The sequence below is a fragment of the Mesoplodon mirus genome (assembly GCF_964341445.2).
Source record: "Mesoplodon mirus genome assembly, chromosome: 11".
Taxonomy (NCBI): Eukaryota; Metazoa; Chordata; class Mammalia; order Artiodactyla; family Ziphiidae; genus Mesoplodon; species Mesoplodon mirus.
In genome coordinates, this window is record NC_138987.1 from 20,071,218 (window position 1) to 20,096,280 (window position 25,063).

Sequence of the window (25,063 nt, forward strand, 5' to 3'; positions counted from 1 at the left end):
TTAGCTACATTGTTCAAGTATGTTTCTTCAAAGTTCATTCAGAAAGAAAGACAGCAAGTCTCCTTTAAAAAGAAGGTTCCTAAGAGTATGAAGGAAAATGAGCATTTACTATCTACTTTGTCAGCAGCACTGCGTTGAAGAAGTTTACACCGATCAGCTACCTTAAGTAGCATGACCTGCAAGGAAGCATTTCTGCTAATTTACAGATGTAGAAGTGGAGCCTCAGTTAAATAACAGAGCTAGCAAATGAATAAATCCAGAATTTGAACCGAGGTGGTCAAAGTCTATGATTTTTTAAAATAAATCATTACAAATTTTAGCAAGTAAAATGCTAAAGTCAAATTTCTCAGCAGAGACCTCCTCCATTCAAGGCTAATATCTGTGGTATAAGGGCATGTGTGCTGCCAGTTTTTTCTTGTTAGGGAAAACAAACAAATGACTATTGTAGTCACATTATACCACCTATTTTCAAAACATCTTTCCTTTGAGAAACAAAAGAGCTGGGTAGAGGAGGCAGTCAGGTGCAACACAAGTGTTAATAAATAAGTTGCATAAGAGTAAACGTAACTTCTTTCACAAATAGATATAGGTATTTTCCTCTAACAATTGTACTAGATTGTTAATGTTCATTAAAATATGTATGTAGGGCTTCCCTGGTGGCGCAGTGGTTGGGGGTCTGCCTGCCGATTCAGGGGACGCGGGTTTGTGCCCCGGTCCGGGAGGATCCCACGTGCCGCGGAGCGGCTGGGCCCGTGAGCCATGGCCGCTGAGCCTGTGCGTCCGGAGCCTGTGCTCCGCAGCAGGAGAGGCCGCAGCGGTGAGAGGCGCGTGTACCGCAAAAAAAATAAATAAATAAATAAAATAAAATAAAATATGTATGTAGTACTCATAATTAGAGATCAGATCATTGTTTATACTATTTATTTTGATAAAGGAATATGACTTTTGAACTTGGGGGATAACCTAACCATTTGGCTTTATATAAGCAAGGCATTATACTTTACCTGGTAGCATCTGTTTTTTCCTTAGGGAAAAATCGTGATATGGCAAGAGAACTGGTTTCAAACCCACAGTTATAGTAAACATTACTGTGTCTCAGTGGGATTTTAAAAGAGTCAACTTTCAGGGTTAGCATTTAATGGAAGGTTTTTAAATTATTCAGTAAAGTCTCCTGTAGCAAATGGTGATAGCTTGGAACTTTTGGTTACAAGAATCTAGTTAAAGAGGATTGCTGCCTTTACTCCAGACAAATCATGTCCAGTGCCCCTCCCTCCAACTGAATCTATTACTGTAGTCACTTACCTAAATTATGCAGATAGAACTGAAAAAACAACTGAATTCCTGTAAGTATCGACACTACAAATCTTAAACAGAAAAGCAACATCTTTGTAAAACAGAGAAAGATTGTAAAATACAAATAGTATTAACTACCCACTGTATAAGATTCTTTAAACTACTGTTCCCCTCCATTAAACTGACCAAAACAAACTTGACTTTTAGAAAATGAGTAACATTGCTTTGTTTCTCTCTATAAAATTAGGGCTTTGTTTCCAAGTTTTGTATCTAGAGATAAAAATGCAAGCAATGCCAGTTTCTAGGAGACTCAGAATAGCTTTTATTACAGCATAAAAGAATTTCCCATCATTAGTACTTAGTTGTCATCCATCTGATTAATTCAAACTATAAATTATCTAGATAGTGATAATAAATAAGAGTTTACGTAGCAATTAATGACTTCAAATGCTACACAATAGTTAATTCTAATTGCAAAGAGTTCCGTGGCAGTTATATTGAAACTGATTTTTCAATACAGATCACAGGGAAATGTGGCTGCCACTATAAAATTATATTATAACTGGCAAGTCCAGGCTTTATTTCTGGTTTCTCCAACATTCGGACTATTTCTATAGGATAATCACACTCAATTTAACAGACATACTTAAGATCAATGGTGTTAGAACCAACTCAAGGAATTCAAATCACTCCCTGCTACATCTTTCCTTTTGTTTTTTACTATAATAATTGATAGCCTATTCTTAAAAATATCACCAGGTTACTTTTCAAAGCATATGTATGCCAGTTACAAGCTTAGGGAATCACACTTAATGCTTTAAAATAAATAAACTGTTAACCTGTAAATTTACATTGTATTTTAATTTTTTCTTAAGCAGACTGGAGAAATCCTAAAAGTTAAATGTTATTTTGAGAGAGAGGGCTATCAATCATTTTAAATTGAAGGTTAACCATTCTAAATCAGGCTTTTAGTCTACGCAACTATATTATTTAAGTACATGATTTAATGCATGGTACATCCAACACTGATTAATAAGTCAAATTATAGTGGGGTTCTATATATGCCTTTTACAGTCATGATTCAGATATGTTTTTTAGTTATATTCAAAATATTCTCTAAGGATAAAGAGTGAGCAGTTATTATTCCTATTTGACGAATGGGAAAACAGATGTACAGGATATGAAACTGAACTGTTTATGAAATCATATTGTAGAGTAAGGTCCTACAACTCAAACAATACTTTTCTAACTATGGGCTTAACTTTTTCCATTGTCTCTTTGCTTCTTCATCCCAGTTACTTTAAAGCAATATAAATAAATCTGGCAAACTTTAGATAAAGCTTGGGTTTCTTACAGTAGACCATTTTCCATTACCATCTAATTCATACAGAATACAGATGTGCCCTTCAGTAGCAGAACCAAACTTCCAAATCATCACAGTGGTCATATGGGGTAATTTACATTTTCTTACCCTTTTTTGGAGCAACCACATGATTCTATTTTCAAACATATTCAGTGTATACAAGTTTCAGCACCTTACTAACAAGCCTGAGGTGACACTGAAACAGTGGTGGTGGAGGGAAACAACAACCCCAAGACATCCCTAGAGCCTCCCTAACTTAAGTCAATCAAAGATGGCCTATTACAAATGCTGGCCATGATTTATCAGCTCCACTGCATTTACTTCATTCAAATTATTAACTTAGTCAAATTATGAAGTTCAGATAATCTTCCACATAAAAATAATATACAGTAAATACCACCTGCCATGATTTATCATATAAATGACAAAATTTCAAGTTATAATGTTATATCATTTTTCCCCCCTTTAATCAAATCCTCCCAAAATAAAAGTTCTTGCCTAATGTACGTCTGTGCTAGAAACTCACACTTATATTCAAGGACTTCAAGACACTTACCCTAGAGCCTGGAAGGAAGGAATCGAAAGTGCCCAGTGCATTGATAAGAACAGCAGTCTGGAGGCAGACTCCCCAATGTAGTGCACATTCAGGTACTCAGGCATAGGAGACGGCATGGTGAGCTAGTGAGAACAGGGACTGAGGTAAGTTATTTTACGTCAGACAATTCTAAATCATCATTTCTTTGAAAAAGTTAAATGTAAACGTATCAAATAACCAATTATTAACCCAAAGGCAAATCTTGAAATAATCCAAGTCACTAGATTTTACAGCTAAAAATAGGATTTAGAATAAATGAGAAGACCATAGTTTCTAACAAAGCAAATCCAGATAAAGCAGAATTCCACTTAACAAATACCAACCATGACATCTGGTTGTTTTTTAAAATTACTTTTTGTCTTGGTCTAACAACATGTCTTTTCCTTCCCTCCCTTCATTAACAGTGATATACAACAAATTCAGTTTAAGGAGCAATCCTTTATGTTAAATGCCCCTTTCATTTAGGCTACGGGGATAACAAATTCAAATGCTCACAGGGTCAGGAGAATGACGAGTGAAGTGGGCCTGCTGATGCCATCTGGGAAGTGCATATTCCCAGATAAAGGGCATGACTGTGACTTGAATTCAACATTGAAAACTTATGGGAATCTGGGCTCAGTACTACCAGTTCTTTCCATTTTTCAAAGAGCAGCTTCTTTGTAAAATCTCCCCATTTAATCTACAGGTAAAACAAAATGTGTCTGTGGCCATAATGCTCACAGGCTATCAGTCTGTACTGCTGACCGTAGGTAATTATTTTAAATGTGTTGGAAATAAATATCCTACATCAAAATACTTCTAAAAGCATTTTTGAACATCTTGTTAAAGAGAACTTTTATTGCTATAAATGAAACGTAATTTCATCCATAAACTTTTTTTCTATTTTAAAATTATTAAAATGATGAATAATATCAAGCATAGGTGATGATACAGGGAAACACATACTTCTGAGTATTGGTAAAGTGAAGGGCAATTTGGCTGCATCTATCAAAATTTTAAAATTGAGTTTATCCTATGACCTAACCATGCCACTTCTAAATCTCTATTCCAAAAAGATACTTGCATACATGCACAAAAAAAAGCACATATAAGGATGTCCATTTCAGCACCACTCTTAACAGAGAAATTAAATGCTGGCAATAACCCAAACTTCTATCTCTAGGGAAAAGAATAATCCATGCTATAAGGTATCTTGTAGGCATTAAAATTAGTAAGATAAACTGAGATAGCATAGGAAAAACATTTCACAGACATCTACGTAGAAAAATCAGCAAAATAATATGTAGATGACCCAATTTATGTTAAGAAGAGAGTATGTGTATATACAGATACATTTTTTTTTTTTTTTTTTTTTTTGCATTATGCGGGCCTCTCACTGTTGTGGCCTCTCCTGTTGTGGAGCACAGGCTCCGGACGCGCAGGCCCAGCGGCCATGGCTCACGGGCCCAGCCGCTCCGCGGCATGTGGGATCCTCCCGGACAGGGGCACGAACCCGCGTCCCCTGCATCGGCAGGCGGACCCTCAACCACTGCGCCACCAGGGAAGCCCACAGATACATTTTATATGTATTATATTATATATATGTGACAGGAGGAGATACACCACACAGTAAACAGTGGCTACCTCTATGGTGGGATGGGTGGATACGTCCATATGTATTTTTCTGGGGAAGGCATATATAGCTTTTATCAGATTCTCAAAGGTGTCTACGATGCCAAACAGATCAAAGGTTTTCATCAAAATGATATCAAAGTTCTCTGGAAATGTTATATAAAAATGTAAAAAGTATTAACTTCTTTTGTTCAATATTAGCCATAAATGGTTTATCTATTTATAAATGGTGTCAAGTAATAAAACAACAGGGCAACTGACAGTTGAAATTCCATGTGTGAAAAGATAATTTTTTAAATGTTTAAGAAATGTTTACTGGAGCAGTAAATTAAAATAACATTACTTAAGACAATTCTTAAAAGAATTGTAGGTAAGCAGATATTAAGCATGATAAATATAATTATTAGGATGCAATTGTTTCTGCACATAAGTCTATGAAAAACAAATTGGGACCTATCATACGTTTTCAGAACTAAGGTGAGTAGGGGAAACAAAGCCTGAAAAGTCGGGGATTACCAAAGATTACTAGTTTTAAGGGGGGAGGAACAAGTTGCAAAAACAAGATTACCCTTTGCTAAGTAGTTTAAAATCACTTTTAAACAAATGAAATACTTATAATATGTAAAAACTGGATATAAGGGCTAAAAGTACAGATGCACCCTGATTTACACAACAGTGGTGGCAACGTTGCAAAGTCTCTGTTGCTCTAATCATAAAACTGAAACCACTTGCAATATATACTAGAAGAACTCATTATTCAAAAGACTGCCATGTTGTATTATTTTATAGAGAGAGGAAATGGCTTGTAATTTATCTGTTTTACATACTTAATTTTCTTAAAGCAAGATATACCTCTAGCAATATCAATCAGAAAGCCAATGCTAGCTGAAGAAACAATTCATTCAACAGGTCTTTTAGACTGAAAAGACAAAGATTTCTTCCTCTATACAGAGAAGGTGAATTTCTACTACAAAGGTGTTAAAGTTTCCCAAAAATGCCTGTGGATTTTCAGGTTTATAAATTGAATTAAACACATTTTTCAAATTATACACATTTATTATATTAAGACGATTTTTAAAAAGAGTGTTGACATGAACTAAACTTGGCTACCTATTTTAGAAGTCATTACTTGTCTGCAATTACCTTTCTAGCAGTTCTGAAAACAGGCTGAATGATACAGCTTCTAAAAAGTTATCAGGGGACTTCCCTGGTGGCGCAGTGGTTAAGAATCTGCCTGCCAATGCACGGGACATGGGTTTGAGCCCTGGTCTGGAAGATCCCACATGCTGCAGAGCAACTAAGCCCGTGCGCCACAACTACTGAGCTCGTGTGCCACAACTACTGAAGCCCACGCGCCTAGAGCCTGTGCTCCGCAACAAGAGAAGCCACTGCAATGAGAAGCCCGTGCACTGCATCAAAGAGTAGCCCCCACTCGCCACAACTAGAGAAAGCCCCCGCGCAGCAACGAAGACCCAAAGCAGCCAAAAATAAATAAATATAAATAAATAAAATAAAAAATCATTTGACTTGAATTAGCAGACCTGGATTCTATAATACTTCCAACTTGTCATTAATTAGCTGTGTGACCCTGGATTACATAGTAATTCAGCAACCATATTACTGCATCTTTCCCTGTGAGCCACTAAGCTAGGTGTTGTAGTCTCAACAGAGGAATAAAATGGAAACTGAATGAGCTGTAGAAAGGGCCAAGAAAGGGACAGGCATGTCTGAGAAACGATGGGCAATGGAAAACTACTGAAGAATTTTAGGCAGCACAGAAGCAAAACTGGGCTGTTTTTAACAAATGTCACTCTGCCACCAGTGCACAGGACAAGATGAGGAGACTGGAAGCAAAGGTTAATTACTATTAACAGCTTAAGTAAAAAAGTTGTAAAGGAATGAAATATGGCAGTAAAAATGAAGAGGAAGCGAGAAATTCAAACAATAGAATGGTTAGGATTCTGTCATAGAATGGAAGGTAGTGAGGTTTGGGGAGAATGACAATGTCTCCCAAACATCAAACATGGTGACTAGAAGGACTGTGATCCTAATATTGAGATAATGAACATCAGAGAAGAACAGTTTTAGAAATACCTACCTCTGTCTCATACGCTTATTTCTAAATGGTAATTCTATCCACCTTGATTATTTGTATAGGAAATTTTAAAAAATCAAGTGGAATAAAGTATAGGAAATCACAACAGAAACTAAAGCTTAATAAAAATGTTAAATATTACTATTGTCCTAGATTCTTCAGAATCAAAATGCAAGTTAAATATTAGACTATTTCTTCTTAATGTCTGGAATGCTTTCAATAAGACAACGAAAGCCTCCAAATCTCTTCTCATTTACAAAACGACAATAAAAATCCAAAGCTTCTCAACAGACCGTGGTGAGGCTCAAATGAAAGAATGTGCATGAAAGCATGTGCAAACTGCACTGTACACAAAAATGCCAGAGAGAAACAAAATGCTAGTTAGTTCAGCAATTGGGAGGACTGAATTTTTTTTTTTTTTTTTTTGAGGTACGCGGGCCTCTCACTGTTGCAGCCTCTCCTGTTGCGGAGCACAGGCTCCGGACACGCAGGCCCAGCGGCCGTAGCTCATGGGCCCAGCCGCTCCGCGGCATGTGGGATCCTCCCGGACCGGGGCACGAACCCGTGTCCCCTGCATCGGCAGGCGGACTCTCAACCACTGCGCCACCAGGGAAGCCCGAGGACTGAATTTTTGATTATAGATATCAGGGCTTGAAACTCATGACCATAAAATCTCAATGAGAGAACTAATCATGACAGTACCAGGCTGGGAACTCACTGAAAAGTAAAACTCAAGAGGCTGTAAATAAGAATCAGAGAAAGAAGGAGCTGTCCTTTTCAGGAGAGCAAGAAACTTCATAGTGCTGATTCTGAGGATACCCAGAGTATGGCGGGTCAAAGACAGAATGAAAAAAACCAATTCTAGAAGGGAAAAAAAAGTTCTAATTTCCCCAATTCACCTGTCCAAAACAAAATTTTAAAGAATGACACTGATTATTCCCACTGCCTGTTCTTACAGCCCCCATAAAATTTTTTCTTGTAAAGTGCAAGTAAAACATTTCTAATTTTTTCCACGTAAATTATCTTTGGTGAAATGTTCCATAAAGACTGGTTTCACTGATATGTTTTATTGCCTATATCAAATTACAGCCATTATTATTTAAGCCACTGTGAGTTTTCTCTGGGCCATTTCTACAAGTCCAATTTTACAAGAATAAATTTTATCATATGCAGTTCTGGCCAGTGTTAGATTTGTGTTCATTATTTCTGCCAGTAGCACACATATCTATTTGATAACTGTGCATATTTTCGTAAGAAATCCATGGAAATTTGTAATCTATAGTAAAGTCAAGAGCAACTACCCTCAGGTATTCCAGGACGGCTATGCATTGCTAATTGAAATCTCCTAAGTACTTGCAATCACTTGCATATGATTCGCTAATAGTACTGAGAACTGGCAGAGCACAGATAAAGAGCGGTTAAAATGGAGGGGTCAGAACAGCAGGGTCTTAATGTAGGGCCTCAATGGTCAGCCTCTCTATAGCTGTGGTCCAAATATGATTTGAATGACAAATCAAATGCCAGAAAGTTATTTTCTAGTATTCTACATGCATTGTTTCTAGTATTCCACATGTACTGTTTCCATCATAAATTAACATATTTAAGGAAGCAAAAAAGAAATTACAAATGTACCTTCTCCAAGTGGTTAGAGTATAAAAAGTTAAAAACCAAAAGTTAGAATTAAATAATTTTAACCTTCTTAAAATAAAGCTGAGAGCTAGCTAATTGGGGCAATATATAATTAATTGTGTTCTTTGTAGTTACTTGGTAAAAGCAGAATATCTGGGTCTTAGATAACTGGTTTACACTAAAGTAGTAGTAGCTAGGCACTGGATAAACCAGTGGATTCAACACATCACAAATGCCAATATTAAGTTAAAAATACCACCATCAACAAAACTATATTTAATAGAGTATAAATGAAAAAATGTCTAAATGTTCTAAAAGCTAACGTTTATACTCTTCAACATGTTATCTGATATAATGACTATGATTTATAAACAGGATGTTTTATTGAGCCATTATTTTATGTGTTTTAGCTGCTGTCTCAAATTCTATCAGGGGTATTTCTGACGTTAAAAGCACAACGAATATACTTTGATTTTTGAAAGGACAATTAAAATCAAAATGGTAACCAACATAAAAATTATGAAATATATATATATATATATATAGAAATACCCTGAAAGCTACATGTGAATCGCTGAGAAGTGGCCCCTCTTTTTCGATGTAATTTATGCTTGAGTTTCCAGCAATTAGATGTACGTTTCCTTCCATGCCCTCTACTGAGCTCTGACAGGCTGTGCTCTCTCCAGGATTCAATGCTTTTGCAAGAGTGTCAAATGCCCTATAAGGAGACATCAGAAGCTGTGAGCTTGGCCAATCTCCACAATAAAATGAAAATTCTATATAAAATTCTGAAGTTAAGATTTAGGCCTTAAAAATTGTTTAGAAAATAGAACTTTGGTGTATCACTGAGCATTCTATTTCAGTGATGTCTTTGACTCACTCTCTCCAAAAGCAACAAATTAAACTTCAAATATGTAGTATGAAAAACTATATTATATTAATGTATTTTACCAGAGAATTAAAGTCTTTTAAAAAAAACTTATGTAATTTAAGGGGAGAAAAATTCTTATGCTTTGGTATGAAAATATGCTTTTACAAGTTATACGTTTGATACTACAAGGTATCAGCCCATTTATTTTACATACAGAAGTTATTTAGAAAAACAAGGGCAAGAACTTATGTTGACTTTATTGTATTCTACACAACACAAAGTTAGGTTTTAATTTTGTTTAAAAATTCAGAGAATACTTTAAAACTTATGGTAACATAGCTATATCTGAACTATAAGGATTTGACATCAGGATGGCAAATAATATTAGCAAATTAACTAGTCAAAATAGCTCCCCATATTTTACAATGAAATGCCTTCTACAGTTCTTTAAAATCTCATATTTAACAAAGTACTTATTTGAGACTCTTAAACGCAGTTTCTTCAATATTTCAGAAGATGAATAGTGTGAAAAAAGCCTGAAAAAATCTGGTTTCTGCATCCTAAGTATTAATACCAAAAGAAGGAAAAGTAGAATTCTGATACGAGTTTCTTGAGTTTCCTGAAGTGTAAACTTAAAATCGTAATTGATTCAACTAAGTTTTTAAAATCTATTTTCATCACTAGAAATTGGTGGGGAAAATGAACATGACTGCCTAGTAAGACAAATATTTAACTTTAAATACACGAAAGATTAAATCTGGCAACGAAGATATCTGAAAAATCAGACCCAAATTATCATCTTTATTGAAAAAAAAATTCCTGAATTTTATGACTACATTTCTAATCTTATCATATTCACTTATGGCTCACTGTTTACAATGTAACCTGCTGGACATTTTATATTGAATAGAATTTTTCAATTAAAATTTACTTATGCCTTAAGTTTTCTAAGTCTAATAGAAATATGTTTTTTGAAACTTCTGTAAATAATATTTAACATAAACATATTTTAAGAAATACTAAAGGACACTTGAGCAAAAGGACACATGATCAAAACAGACCTTACCTTGAAACATCGCCATTAGTCTGCATTTCTTGATGAAATTCACACAAAGAGGTATCACCATTGCTTAAGCTTTCAATCACAGACATTTCATTACTATTTTGAGAAAGGTCTTTAGTTTTTCCAAGGTTTGCTAATGATGTAACCACACTTGCCAATGTACTTAAATCTCCCTGACATGATTCAGCCTTTAAAAAAAAAAAAAATTAAAATTCTGCAAATTGGTATCAGTAAACTTTTAAATCTGAAATATCTAATTCTAGAGTATGAAATGCCAAAAGAAAAGTACTCTAAGATAAATGAAATCCAAAAAGTAAAATCAAAGAGCTCTAAGCTTTGAGGAACTTGAGGAAACTACAAGTTTAAAAATATCAGGTACATTTCCTAGGAAATGTTTATACAAAAGTTACTTTAAACTAAAAACTGCCCTTACTGGCTAATCTATCCATGTAACAAGTGCTTTCTCTGTAAAGTGATATCAAATTAGATGGTCTTTCAAGTTCTTTTTAGCATTAAAATTCTGATAATATTATTACAGTAATTTCCAAAACTTATTATACAAACTTTAAAGTTATATAGGATAAAATTAATGTTTTATTAATGAAAAGAGAAAAAAAAGGAAAGTGGATTATTGAACAGACTTCTAGGATGTCGACTTTTACCAGCCACTGTGTTAAATGCATTGAACATCAGGCACTGTGTAGCTGGAAAGTCTCTTTACATATTTAAGATACTGGGCTTTTGTTATACATTGCACGTTTTCCTATTTGTCTTCAGCTCTTATTTTTGTTAATGTGTATTCTTTTATGCATATAAATTATAATTCTTTTATGAAAAAACTTTCTATCCTTAACTCTCTGACTACCCAGAAATATAATCTGTACAGGAAAGGCAGGTAGGTGCTTGATTTTTCTTCCTTTTACTTATCTATTTTTAGAGCAATGAATCAATGCCATAGCAACCTCTCACGATGAAAGATGAATTCTGAGTATCATTTTAAATTCAGATTTTTATATATTTTATGTGCTTCAATTCATTAGTCATTCTTTTATAAATGCTCTAATTATTCTACCCTAACCTAATGAAAGGCCCTTCGTTGCCTTCTATGGCCTATTGATAGGACCACAGATATTTAAATTTTTTCATTATAGCTTTTTTTTTTCTTTTTTATTTTTTGGCTCTATTGGGTCTTAGTTGCAGCACATGGGGAATCTTCGTTGAGGCATGCGGGCTCTTCATTGTGGTGCACGGGCTTCTCTGTAGTTGCAGTGTGTGGGTCTTCTCTCTCTGCTAGTGGCGCAGAGGATCCAGGGCACGTGGGCTCTATAGCTTGTGGCATGTGGGCTCTAGTTGAGGTGTGCGAGCTCAACAGTTGTGGCACACGGCTTAGTTGCCCCGTGGCATGTGGGATCTTAGTTCCCTGACCAGGGATCAAACCCGCGTCCCCTGCATTGTAAGGCAGATTCTTTACCACTGGACCACTGAGAAAGTCCCCTCATTATACCCTTACGGTTTTTGTTTTTAGTGTTATTAACCCTAAGAGGATACATATGTTTCCTTGAATTTCATTTCTTTTTTTTTTAATTTTAATTTTTATTTTATTTATTTATTTTTGGGGGCTGTGTTGGGTCTTCATTGCTGTGTGGGGGCTATCTCTAGTTGCAGTGAGTGGGGGTTACTCTTCATTGCAGTGCACGGGCTCTAGGAGCACGGACTTCAGTGGTTGCAGCACGTGGGCACAGTAGTTGCACCGTGCGGGCTCCAGGGTGCGTGGGCTTCAGTAGTTGTGGCGCATGGGCTCAGTAGTTGTGGCTGGCAGGCTCAGCAGTTGTGGCGCCCGGGCTTAGTTGCTCCGTGGCATGTGGGATCTTCCTGCACCAGGGATCAAACCCGTGTCCCCTGCATGGCAGGCGGATTCTTAACCACTGCACCACCAGGGAAGTCCTAAACTTCGTTTCTTCTATCAATTCTTTAGTTTATGTGAAATTGATTTCACTGAATAAGTAGGCAAATAAGTTTTGTGCTCTCCCCAAATTAATGAATGGTCCTAGAATCATTTACTGAGTAATCCACTAGTTACTGAGTTTCTTACAGGATTGCTACTTACATGTTTTTTACTTAATCCTCACAACAACCCTGTGAAATAGGAATCATCATCCCTTTACTACTGATAAGAAGAATTACCCATTGTCACTCCAGCAGTAAGCAGTGGAGGCAGGATGGGAAGTCAGACTGTCTGACTGGAAAGCCCATGATCCTAACCACTGCTCCAGCCTTCTTGTATGTATATGAGTAAAAGGAGTTAACATTTTTAGGTGTTCTAATTTTCAAATAAAACTTAAACACTTATATAATCTCTTCCATTTCATAACGTGTACCTAACTAGATGTTTAATGTGGAAAGATCTCACATTGTAACTTGACAGTTTTGGGACCATTCGTCAGAAACTAACCGCACAAGACTGTTAATATAATTTAATATAAAAGCATATAGAAAACTACAGTGTCTGGGCAAATAGTAATTTTTCAACAAAACTTAGTTCTCTTCCTTTCCTAATGGAGGTAATGTCAATGAAATTGTAACCACCATTCTAAGCACAAACCATGTAGATAAGTGAAATCTTGTATGTAATTCCTCACGATGTATATTTATGGTAAGATACCAAATCTCCTCAATTAGTAACAACATGCTAAAGCTCAGCCTGTAAGGTAGACACTCTTATTATCCCTTATTTTACAGATGAGGAAAGAAACTGAGGCACTAAGAGGTCAAATAACTTGCCCAAGGTTATGCAGCTAGTAAATGGCAGATGAAATTTGACTCCAGAGCAAAAGTATTAAGAGTGCCTTAAAGTATCAAGCAACAAATAACAGCATAAATCTGGCCATATATAGACTGAATAATCTTATAGGGCATATGAAACCAGCACATTATAGCCTGAGAGAAACACTATTCATAGTCTCTCTGAAATCTGTCTTCAGGAAAAATGTTTAACACTAGAGAAACTCTACATGCTAGATCTAAATAAGCAAACCTTTTCTCTTTCAGACGCCTTGCTCAATAAAGAGCTGCTCCAACTCTCTAAGAGAACACAGATGACCTGGATACATAATATGAGAGCTCATGCAACCCTATTCCTATTTTTGACTCAAGTCAATGTTTTGAGAGGTGCACTAGGAATTTCTCTTCACCTGAAATATTTTAAGTATCTTAATTCTGTAAAATCTGTAGGAGAACACAAAAGGAATATAAAGAATTTTATACTTATACATTTCTATTTCTGAGGACTTTTATTTCAAGATGAAAGAAACCTGGAAGAGGGCTTCCCTGGTGGCACAGTGGTTAAGAATCTGCCTGCCAATGCACAGGACACGGGTTCGATCCCTGGTCCAGGAAGATCCCACATGCCGCAGAGCAACTAAGCTCATGCGCCACAAATACAAAGACCGTGAGCCACAACTACTGAGCCCGCGTGCCACAACTACTGAAGCCCGTGCACCTAGAGCCCGTGGCAACAAGAGAAGCCACCACAATGAGGAGCCCGTGCGCCGCAATAAAGAGTAGCCCCCGCTCACCACAACCAGAGAAAAGCCCGCGTGCAGTGAAGACCCAACGCAACCAAAAATAAAATAAATAAAATAAGTAAATTTATAGATATATAAAAAAAGAAACCTGGAAGACATTTAAATGTTTGTCATTTTTATGTTGAAGCTATAATTGTTCTAGTGGAATAATGAACATTTTTACTGATAAAGTTAATTTGTATTATCAGGACTCGCAAAACGGAGGCTGCTCTAGTGACCTGGTCCACTTCAAAAACCTAAGTCAGTTTGCACTTAAAGGAAACACCTGTCAAGGAAACCTATCATACACCAGTCACAATCCTCCTGCTCCAGCTTTAGTGAGCTCACCTTACCCTAGACAACAGGACTCGATAGAGTCACAAGAGAATCCCCAACCTCTGAGCCAATTAAGCCCTGTTTCCTCACTGCTGCTTCAAATGCTCTATAAAACTCACTCTTGACTAAATTTCCTCTGGAAGAGTGTTCCACTGCTTGTGAGCACTGTAATCTGCTAATCCATGGATTGTTTTCCCTTAAATAAGGGACATCAAACTCATCACTAAAATCTTTTAGTTTTGTCATTTGCCACTACCAAATAGTTGATGGTAATTTATGTTTAAAAAAAAAAAGCAACTTGTAACAGGGAATATTTAAGACCAAATCTATTGGCCAAATTGATGGAGAAAAGGAAAAAAATTTAAGCTTTAAATTAATTGTACTAAACACACCTTATCTGGTGTCATCAGCATAGTTGACTCAGTTTTTATGCCAGACTGATGAATATTCACAAACATTCCTGAATCTATCAGTCCTGCTGACCTATAACAAATAAGTACAAATTTTAGCCTTAGTTTCACTGGGAAGAAAAACAAATTACCAGCTCCTTGATATATGTGGTTTTTGGTTGTTTTTACTATACCTTGCAGTTTCACTATCTGTTACAAAAGTTGGAGTTGCAGCTAATGGGCTTCGAAGGTCTTTTCGAATGTAGATTTTTTCTGTTGAAGCGGCACAGTTGGAAGATTTTTCTCTTGATACTTCAATGGGTTTTCTTTCACACTGAACAGCTACAAAAATGTGTCAAACTTATATCACAATGCAGAATTTACAGGCAATTACAAATGTAAGCTTTAGGTCAGCAATGCTGCTAATGGGAGACATGGTTACAGTAACTGAACTCCAAAGATAACCATCAATCTTTAGAAATCTTTTGCAAGTTCAACAAAGTTGCTTCAAAATAGTAAAACTGGCCAATGTGCATCTCTTGTTCTCTTTTCTCTCCCTGCCCCAGCCGTGGCAGAAATGTAGAACTCCTCCTATTTTTTAAAAGCTCACTGTCAAAAAGGAAACCTGCAGTTAGGAGTCCTTTACTTACCTATATAAGAGTATTAAAAAATGAAGTAATATTTAACCAACTGAAAACAATACTAATAGAGAACCACAAATAGACCCAAGTTAAATCTTTTTTCAGTTAAGGGCAGGGAGACTTTTGAGAAGCAATTCAATTGCTTAGTCTTCATTTATAAAACAGAGGTAATATATTTAATTTATTTTATAGCAATTTTATTTCATGATACTTAGGAGATGGTATACTGTAGCTGTTAAATATACATTTTCTGAGAAAAAAAAAAACTGCCAAGATTAAAGTCCAAGTTCTGCCACTTATCAGTTGTGTGACCTTGGGCAAGTTACTAAATTTCCTCTGTTCACTCAAATGTCAAATGGATAACAGCAGCATCTACTGAGAATTTTGCTGTGAGAACAAATAAGTTAATTCATACGCTATACACAGAGTAAAGCATAATGAGAACTCAATACTAGCTATTGTCATTACCTTATTAATCACTTTAGTATTGATAGTTTAATCAAAAGCTAAACTTGTATCTAGTTAGTTGGTTTTTTATTATTATTATTACCATGTTCAAACTAAAAATACATGCCTGGCATATAGGCACTCAATAAAGATTTGTTGAATGTATAAAAAATACATACATATTCACATATTTCTATATTTCTAGTTGGAAAACTTTAAATTAAAAACCATATATATTTGACATATTTTAACGTGTTAATTTTAACACACTTCTAAGAGTGTGCCTGAATTCTTAAAAAGTATTCTCTCCTTTAAAGCTAATACATACAGTCTTGTTTCATTCCAAACGCAATACATCTTTGTAACCTGCAGTATTGACAACGATTTCGATGGTGTTTATTAATAATACAGTCCTTTGATCCTCGACATGAATAAACTAAATTTTTTCGGATACTTCTTTTAAAAAATCCTTTGCAGCCTTCACAAGTTACTGCTCCATAATGACGCCCTAAAGACAAAATGTTTAAGAAAACACAAAAGTCACATATTTCAGAACTGAAATGAAATAAGCCCATTTCTTCCCTTTAAACATGAAATGAAACTGAGATTTCTGTTTATGACATAAAAAAATTTTTTTAGGAATTACCAAACAGAGAATAGCACAAACTTATTCTCTGATAAAATACATTACAGTATGAGTTTTTAAATTTTGTAAAGTAATCTTAACAATGGCATGGAAAATTTGGGAAAGAGAAGAAACAAAATCACCCATAACCCCATGATATAAAAACTATTTTCACTTCTGAGATCACTTACAAATTATAGTTCTGTTATATACTGCAAAAAGTTATTTTATTCTAAAAACTTTGCTCCAAAAAAAGAATATAATGTCAGTTAGTATTTGAAATCTAATAATCTTTCCTCATTGTGAGTTCCAGTTTTTAAATTTCTGGAGAAATCTGTTATACTTTGATAAGCCTATCGTTTCACAAACCATCTCTTTGGCACAACTATTAACAAACTGAATATACTCTGGGAAAAGCTCTAGTGGAGGTTTTTTTTAATGAAGCTATGGAAAAGATAAAAAAGATTAAAGAAAACAAGCTGGGCCCTTAAACTTATCCCACTGGCACTTGTGAATCTATATGAACAAATATGGGTGTGTATTTCTGGCATGAAGGAACTAAAATGGCATAACCCTGAGTACTAGAAATAGGATTGGAGAAGTGCCTGCTCAGCTATGCAGAGCATTACACAGAGGTTAACCAGAGCTTTTCCACCTCAATAATCTGTTACTCTGTATTCCTGGAATGAGAACAGGACTCAACAGGTAGATTAACAACCTAATTATACATGTTATTAAGGATCACAACTAATTTTTAAGCAATTCCTTTGACAAAACTGGTTTCACATTCAGAAAAATTTCCACGTTTGGTTTACTTTCAAAAAGTGAAACTGTCTTTCATAACTCTTTGAAATATGCATTTTATGTCATTGCAAGATCACATTAAACTGCACTGAAATAAAAAACCTTTAGGAGAATAAAAAGCTCTGGGGAAAAATCAGTTGAATTTCATAGGCTACAAATATGAATCATAAAAACAACCTGTTTCTTTTTCTTTTTACTTTCAGTAGAAGAAACATGGTAGTGAGATAGTTATTTTAACAAGAGAACACATATAGGAGGTTATTTTTAATGTTACCTGATGCTTTGTCTCCACATACTACGCAAAGATCAAAAACCTTATTTGGTCCTTGTTCGGAGGAAGAATTATCTGTTAAGAGCTAAAGAAAACCCCCCCAAACAAACAAACAAACAAAAACACAATAATTTGTTGTTACTTAGTAATATTCTCATGTAAAAAATTAAAAGAACATTCAGTCAATCTTACTTTTTGCTTTCTTTTTCATAAGTTATTCTGAAACTTTGAACTCTATTAGGCATGCATCGATTAAAGTATTCTTAATTTTCTTTACATATACATTAAAACTCCCATGTTATAAAAAGCACAGACAGAAATAATACCTTTTTAATTTGTTCGATAACTTGTTCCATAACAATTTCATTAAATTAAACAGAGTCTTAAACACACAAATACATGAGTATTTTTTACTGTATCTCACCCATTACGTATTTATTATTCATATGGAACACATTCAAGTACTACAGCAGTTATCAGTCCTATCATGACATTTGTCTTTGAATAACTCAAAATATTTCCACATGGAATGACATAACTAAAATAAGCTATAACAGCATAAAAAGATAAATCTGAATTTTTTTAATAGAAAAGGAGTTATAAAGAAAAAAATGTTAAAGCATTTACTTATAACTATGGAACATGACTGATATACAAAGGTATAAACTTTTCGAGCTGTCTAAGGTTTGGGTTACGTGTAGAGGTTGAGAGCATGGACTCTGGAGTCTGTTAATGACAGCAAGTTAGTGGGGACTAGGTGGGGTGGCCTTGGGCAAATCACCAAACTTCTTTAAATTATATTAAGAGCTCATCACTAGGTGCAGCTAATGTAATACTGGCAAAGAAATACTAGTTTCTTCTTTTAGGTTTATCTTTCAATCTTTCTGTCATTTTTTTTCAATCTTTTGAAATGTGAACAAATTAAATTCAAGCCAAAAAATGCGTCATTTAGTAAACATCTTCCCCTGCTTTAAAACAGCCCACAAAATAAACCTCTACTTTGACTCGTTTTCTTCTCTTAGGGGTGTGAGTGCCTTCAGGAATAATTCTGATTTTAAAAACTTTAAACAGTCATTAAAATACCTGTCCCAGGGAATTCCCTGGCAGTCTAATGGTTACGACTCTGCACTTTCACTGCCAAGCGTGCAGGTTCGATCCCTGGGTAGGGGAACTAAGATCATGCAAGCCAAGCGGCACAACCAAAAAAATTTAAAAATAAAAAATAAAATAAAATAGCGGTCCCTTACTATGTTATAGTGGCATCATTTCTTCTTATATCACCATAAAAATCAGTCTTCAATGAAAACTTAAATAAACGAACAATTTCTGGTATTAGATGTCCTTTGAAAGCGTCTACAACAAGTATCACTCTTTTCTTTAATAGCATATCTATTGCAAATGGTGCTAATATTTTATCTGCTATTATTCCTAAGGGTGGAAGAGACACTGAGAGGTTAATGGGCTTGCCCACATCCCATCTTGGTCACCAGACCAGAAATCAAATCTTTTTGGTCCAGGAGATTCTATCCTATACCTGTTTCTCTTTCATTGCTCTTAGAGATGATCCATAACGTAGGCAAAGTACCAATATCATCTTAATTTTTAAATAGAGAAAGTCTTTTGAAAAAGAGTAACTTTAGAGTGGAGAAATCTTATATCACCTCTTAAGCCAGGTGATGTCACCAGTCATAAAACATGATGATAGTTAAGTACCCTTGATATGATATGATGAGAATGGCACTTAACCTCTGTGATCCTCCTCCCCAAAACCCACAACCCCAGTCTAACCATGAAAAAAAAAAAAGAACATCAAAGTCCCACAGTAGGGCAACCTATAATATACCTGACCATTATACTTCAAAACTGTCAAAAATCATCAAATACAAGGAAAGTCTGAGAAACTGTCACAGCTAAGAGGAGTCTAAGAAAACATGACAAATGTAGTATCGTATCCTGGAACGAAAACGGATATTAAGTAAAAATTAGGGAAAGCTATGGACTGCAGTTGATGTATAAATACTACTAGTTCATTAGTTATAACAATTGTATCACACTAATGTAGAGTATTAATAATATGAGAAACTGCGTGTTCGGAGATTATATGGGAACTCTCTATACTAAATGCTCAATATTTCTGTAAACACAAAACTGTTCTAAAAAAAAATCAAGTCTGTTAGTTAAGAAAATAAAGAAATTAAGGTATGGATAATGTTATACATTTTTTTAGTGACTTCCGTCTTTCTGATAAAATAATTTTATATATCCTATCCATTTTCTACCGTAGCTGTTTCTAAAAATAATATAAATTATGTAATTGGAATAATAGAACCGATCAGGATATATAGGCATAATTTTGTTATCTTATGAATTTGGAGTTTTTCAATCCTAAAAGGGATTTTCTTTGATCAGTTTTTTCATCACAAAATACAGAACCCAATTTTAAGTTGGTACTCACCCTCCTCAAAGTCTCTGGAGGCAAACTTAAGGGTTCATTGTATTTGTATTCAAACATAGCAACCAGTGGTAAAAACAGCTGCATAACCATGATAGACTGCTTGCTACATCAATGAAGATGTAGTTGATTGACAAAAGAGGAAGCAAAAGTGACAAAGCTGGCAGCTAGAATATCAACTTCTTGATTTGGCAGCTGCTTGTTCAAGGCACAGGCATCTTGGTCCTGGAAACTGCAGCTATAGAATTCTATAGATGCTCCTGATTTGGAAGTTTCCTAACTGTGCAGAAGCAGAAGGTCACTTAGAAGAAGTTCTGAAGCATGCTCCAGTAGTTATTCTTGGAAACCTGACCTACAAGTGTTTCTTCAGCCTTTCTAACAGTTCTTTGAGCTCTCTACATTCTTTGTTAAATCTTTTCCTGCCCAAACTAGCCAGACTGGCTCTTACTGTGAGCCACTAAAAACCCACCAAAATATATGGGTGTGAGGATGTTTGAGGAAACGAATAGTGGCTCGTAGGCGAGGGCAGCACATAATTTTATGCAAGATTTTTTCCTACCGAACATGCAGGACATAAAGTCTTAATGTCAGGACTTACACTTATGATATGCTTTTTATGTTTTTCAAGGGTAAGATAAAAAGAAACCCTAGTTATTTACCTGGAGGTGTTGTGCAGACAAATCAGGAGTTGTAAAAATAAACTGGTTGACACCTGTTGCATCTGGGGCTGTGAGGAAAACTTTTCCTGGAGTAGAATCTTGCCTGGCCAGAATGACTTTGCCTGGGGTAGAGCCACTGTGATTTGTCAGAATGAACTGTTTGCCTTGGGTATTATGATCAAGTGCTGTCACGATCTGGATTTTCTGGCCAGTTTTCTGCTCTGTAACAATCTAACACAATCATGTCATTAGTAATCAAGTCAACTTAATCTTTTTTCTTCTCTAAGCACAATTTTCTCATACCTTGAGACAAAGCTAGACTAGAAAAGCATACCATTACATACATACGTTCAATATAATACACATACACACACACCATTAAATCTAGCAATTCTACTTTGACATCTTATCCTACAGAAATAAACAAATGTGCAAATAAAGCTACAATAGTAAGAACACATGGATCTCACTATTTTGATTCCTTCCCTTCCTCTCCTTTTCACCTTCCATTTACACAAACATATATTGGGTACATTCTATTTGCCAATCACTGTTCTGAGTCCTTGGATACAGCAATAAACAAAACAAAATTTTTATTCTCATAAAGCTTTTATTTTAGTGAGGAAAGGCAGATAAAAACCAAATAAGCAAATAATATTGTCAGGTGGTATTAAGTGCTACAAAGTAAAATAAAGCAGAATAAGGTGAGAGTCATTGATGGAATGACAGTGATGAGGAGATGACATTTTTGCACAGACCTGAGTAAGTAGCAGACAAAGGCTTAGAACTAGCTAGGGGAAGTGCATCCCAGGTAGAAGCAGCAGCCTGTGGGGCAGGAAGAGTGTGTTCCATACATCTGAGGCAAGAGCACACCAAGAGCTGTGTGAGTGAAATAGAATGGGAGACAGAGATTTATGGTAGGAGGTGGGATCTGAGAGACAAGAGGGGCCAGACTGAATAGGATTTAGTAGGCCATAAAATGACTGATTTCCTACTGGATGACATGGAGAGCCACTGAAGGGTTTACAGAGAAGAGAAGTGGCAGGATCTTTTGCAAATAGGATCATTCTAGATTTAGTGCAAAGACCAGTCTATGAATGTTCAAGAACAGAATTAAGGGAGACCAGATAGGATGCTATTGCACAGATAATGGCAGCACTTGGGTATAATATATGGGCAGAGATACAGGCTGAGATCAGGGTAGCAGCCAGGCTAGCAGTGAAAAGTGATTAAATATGGGATATTTTATAAGGGAGAGCTGACAAGATATGCTGATGGATTGGACGTGGAATATGAGGAAAGAGTCGAGGATGACTATAAAAGTTTGGCCTGACCAACTGGGAGGTCAGAGTTGCCATCTACTGAGATGGAGTAGTCTGGAGAAGAGCAAGTTCATGAACAAAAAGAACAGCCTAGCATTGACGGTTTTTGTTGTTGCTAGGCAAATATTTTACAGGATAAACTCATTAAGCCAATTAAATTCCTTGATTCAATTTTAAAATGGCAAAGCTGATTTGTTTCCAACTTTTTTCTATTTCTCTGAAATTATTTTCATCAAGACTATTTTCTATGCAAAATTTACAGCAAAGTTCTGAATCACTAACCCTTTACACACCGAAAAAAAAAAAAAAAAGTCACTGAGAGCCCAAAGAACTTCTGTTTATGTAGGTTGTATCTACTGATATTTACCGTATTAGAAATTCAAATAGAAAAATATTTTTAATATTTATTAATTCATTTAAAAATAACCCAGGGACTTCCCTGGTGGCACAGTGGTTAAGAACTGCCTGCCAATGCAGGGGACACGGGTTCGAGCCCTGGTCCGGGAAGATCCCACATGCCGCAGAGCAACTAAGCCCGTGTGCCACAACTACTGAGCCTGCGCTCTAGAGCCCGCGAGCCACGACTACTGGAGCCCGCACACCTAGAGCCCGTGCTCCACAACAAGAGAAGCCACAGCAATGAGAAGCACGCACACCACAACGAAGGGTAGCCCTGCTTCCTGCAACAAGAGAAAGTCCGCGTGCAACAACGAAGACCCAATGCAGCCAAAAATAAATAATACATTTATTTAAAAAATAAAAGAAATAAAATAAAAACAATCCATTAAATGTTAACATAAGTAACATATTTAATGAAAAATAAATAATTTTCCAAACAAAAGAAAATTCAATGGGAAGAGTGGCACTGACTTACATTTTTGCAAACTGCTTTAATATCTGGCTTAATAGAAGCTGGATTCTCATACCTTCCTGGGCATTCAACCTGCTGCAACATGTTGTTTTGGTTAAAATATATAAAGAAAATCAAGCTTTACGTTTATTGGGTAAAAGAGGGAAGAATATCTTAACTGTTTCTTCAAACTGTGTAAACTGTTCTTTAATATGACAACAAAATTTGACAAGTGATAGCTTTTTTAGAGGTTAGTTGCAATGTGGAATCAGAAACTATATATTAAAATCTATCCTGCAATGTTAATCCTTTACTCATGAGTGACTGTGTAACATTGTGCATTGGTCATTTGGGAAACACTGGCTCAGTGAGTTATGTACACCTTTTAAATGTTGACATATTTCATCATACAATATCACATGACATGCAGCCTCTGGAAAATTGCACCATATACTTGTGAGAGAATGATAGTGAAAAGGCAAATACTGTAACATTTTAGTATTATTATGAGAATGGTTTTGACCTTGCTGACTCTCTGAAAGAGTTCCTAGATGATACTTTGAAAACCTTTAGATTATGGTACTTCTTACTAGGACATAACTTTTTAAAAAAATGAAGACCCATCTATTGACATGGATGTCCTTCTACTGGTCCATTAAACCTCAGATTCCACACCTGTGGAATCTCAGAAACATGCCCTGGCTAGATCCTCACTCTACCACAACTCTTCATTAGTTGTTTTTCTTCTGTGCTCCCATAACACCCTATACAATTATCACAGCACTTACCATATCCTATTATGATTGTCCAATTATTCAACTGTCTCTCACTAGATCAAAGCAAACTTTTTTTTAGGGATTTTTTTTTAACATCTTTATTGGAGTATAATTGCTTTAATTGCTGTGTTAGTTTCTGCATAACAAAGTGAATCAGCTATATGTATACATATATTCCCATATCCCCTCCCTCTTTCATCTCCCTCCCACCCTCTCTATCCCACCCCTCTAGGTGGTCACAAAGCATGGAGCTGATCTCCCTGTGGTATGCAGCTGCTTCCCACTAGCTATCTATTTTACATTTGGTAGTGTATATATGTCAATGTCACTCTCTCACTTCGTCCCAGCTTACCCTTCCCCCTCTCCGTGTCAAGTCCATTCTCTATGTCTGCGTCTTTATTCCTGTCCTGTCCCTAGGTTCTTCAGAAGTTTTTTTTTTTTTTAGATTCCATATATATGTGTTAGCATACAGTATTTGTTTTTCTCTTTCTGATTTACTTGATCAAAGTGCACTTAAAGTCAAGGGTATCTTTTATCTCTGTACCACCAAAACCTAGCATATACTACACTTGGTATAAATAAGTTTGGTGAAGCAGTGAATGAACGGTAAACTAGACATACCTCTCCCATCTGTTGTTCAATAATTTGATGTGCAATTTCTTCTATGGTTGCCATGATTTAATTGCCAAGTGTCCTGCCAAATGTAAAAAGATGCTTTTTTACAATTATACCCATAAAACATATTTACTGAAGAATTTACTGAAGAATTACTAAACTGTATAATTTACAATTATACCCATGAAACATATTTACTGAAGAATTTACAAATGGAATTATATGATAGTTAGGATTTGCTTCAAAATAATGCAGCTGTGTGGGTGGGGGTGGGAAGGACTAAACAAAACAAGAATGGCCACGTGCTGACAATTACTGAAGACTGCTGAAGTTTATACAGGGGTTCATAAAACTATTCACTGTGCTTTTATAAATTCTGAAAACGACTATTAAAAAAACCCAAACTATTCAATACCAACCAGTTTCACTTTTCAAAGATACTGAAGCCTAAACTGCAGACCTCTGATATAGATTAGGAATAGTTTATTAACTGAATAAGGGCAACTGAGCCTGTAAAAAAAAACCCACATCCCTGTAGTTATTTAACACACTTTTAAGGCAGTATATTGTAAACACTGACAAAATAACTGCATTCATTCAGAAGACTAGATTTCTCTAGAATTTTGTGATTGTTCTTCATTGTTCTATTAATTTGAATTTTAATGTAAAACTGTCTTCAAATGGATTTGAGAGCCAGTAAGATTAATGGGTTGACTTCGGCTTTTGCTTTTTCTCTGTATCAGGTAGTCAAGAATACAAAAATTATTTCTGACTTTATCGTATTATATACTAT

General features: G+C 35.6%; 1 protein-coding gene across 6 annotated transcripts in view; it reads right to left on the reverse strand.

Annotated features, from left to right (window-relative positions):
* Positions 1–25,063, reverse strand: part of NR2C1 (nuclear receptor subfamily 2 group C member 1) — a 42,169-nt gene that overhangs the window by 12,893 nt on the left and 4,213 nt on the right. For 2 of the 6 annotated variants that reach the window (XM_082636681.1, XM_082636680.1), the window contains exons 2-11: positions 24,277–24,349; positions 22,904–22,975; positions 20,708–20,938; positions 17,600–17,681; positions 16,225–16,404; positions 15,003–15,150; positions 14,812–14,902; positions 10,524–10,708; positions 9,139–9,304; positions 3,213–3,334 (exon numbers count right to left, since the gene is read on the reverse strand). In XM_082636681.1, the coding sequence (XP_082492807.1) occupies positions 3,213–3,334; positions 9,139–9,304; positions 10,524–10,708; positions 14,812–14,902; positions 15,003–15,150; positions 16,225–16,404; positions 17,600–17,681; positions 20,708–20,938; positions 22,904–22,975; positions 24,277–24,330 (1,331 nt within the window). In that variant the 5' untranslated portion in view covers positions 24,331–24,349. The remainder of the gene's footprint in view (positions 1–3,212; positions 3,335–9,138; positions 9,305–10,523; positions 10,709–14,811; positions 14,903–15,002; positions 15,151–16,224; positions 16,405–17,599; positions 17,682–20,707; positions 20,939–22,903; positions 22,976–24,276; positions 24,350–25,063) is intronic. The other 4 variants (XM_082636682.1, XM_082636683.1, XM_082636684.1 and 1 more) reach the window with 4 other exon arrangements.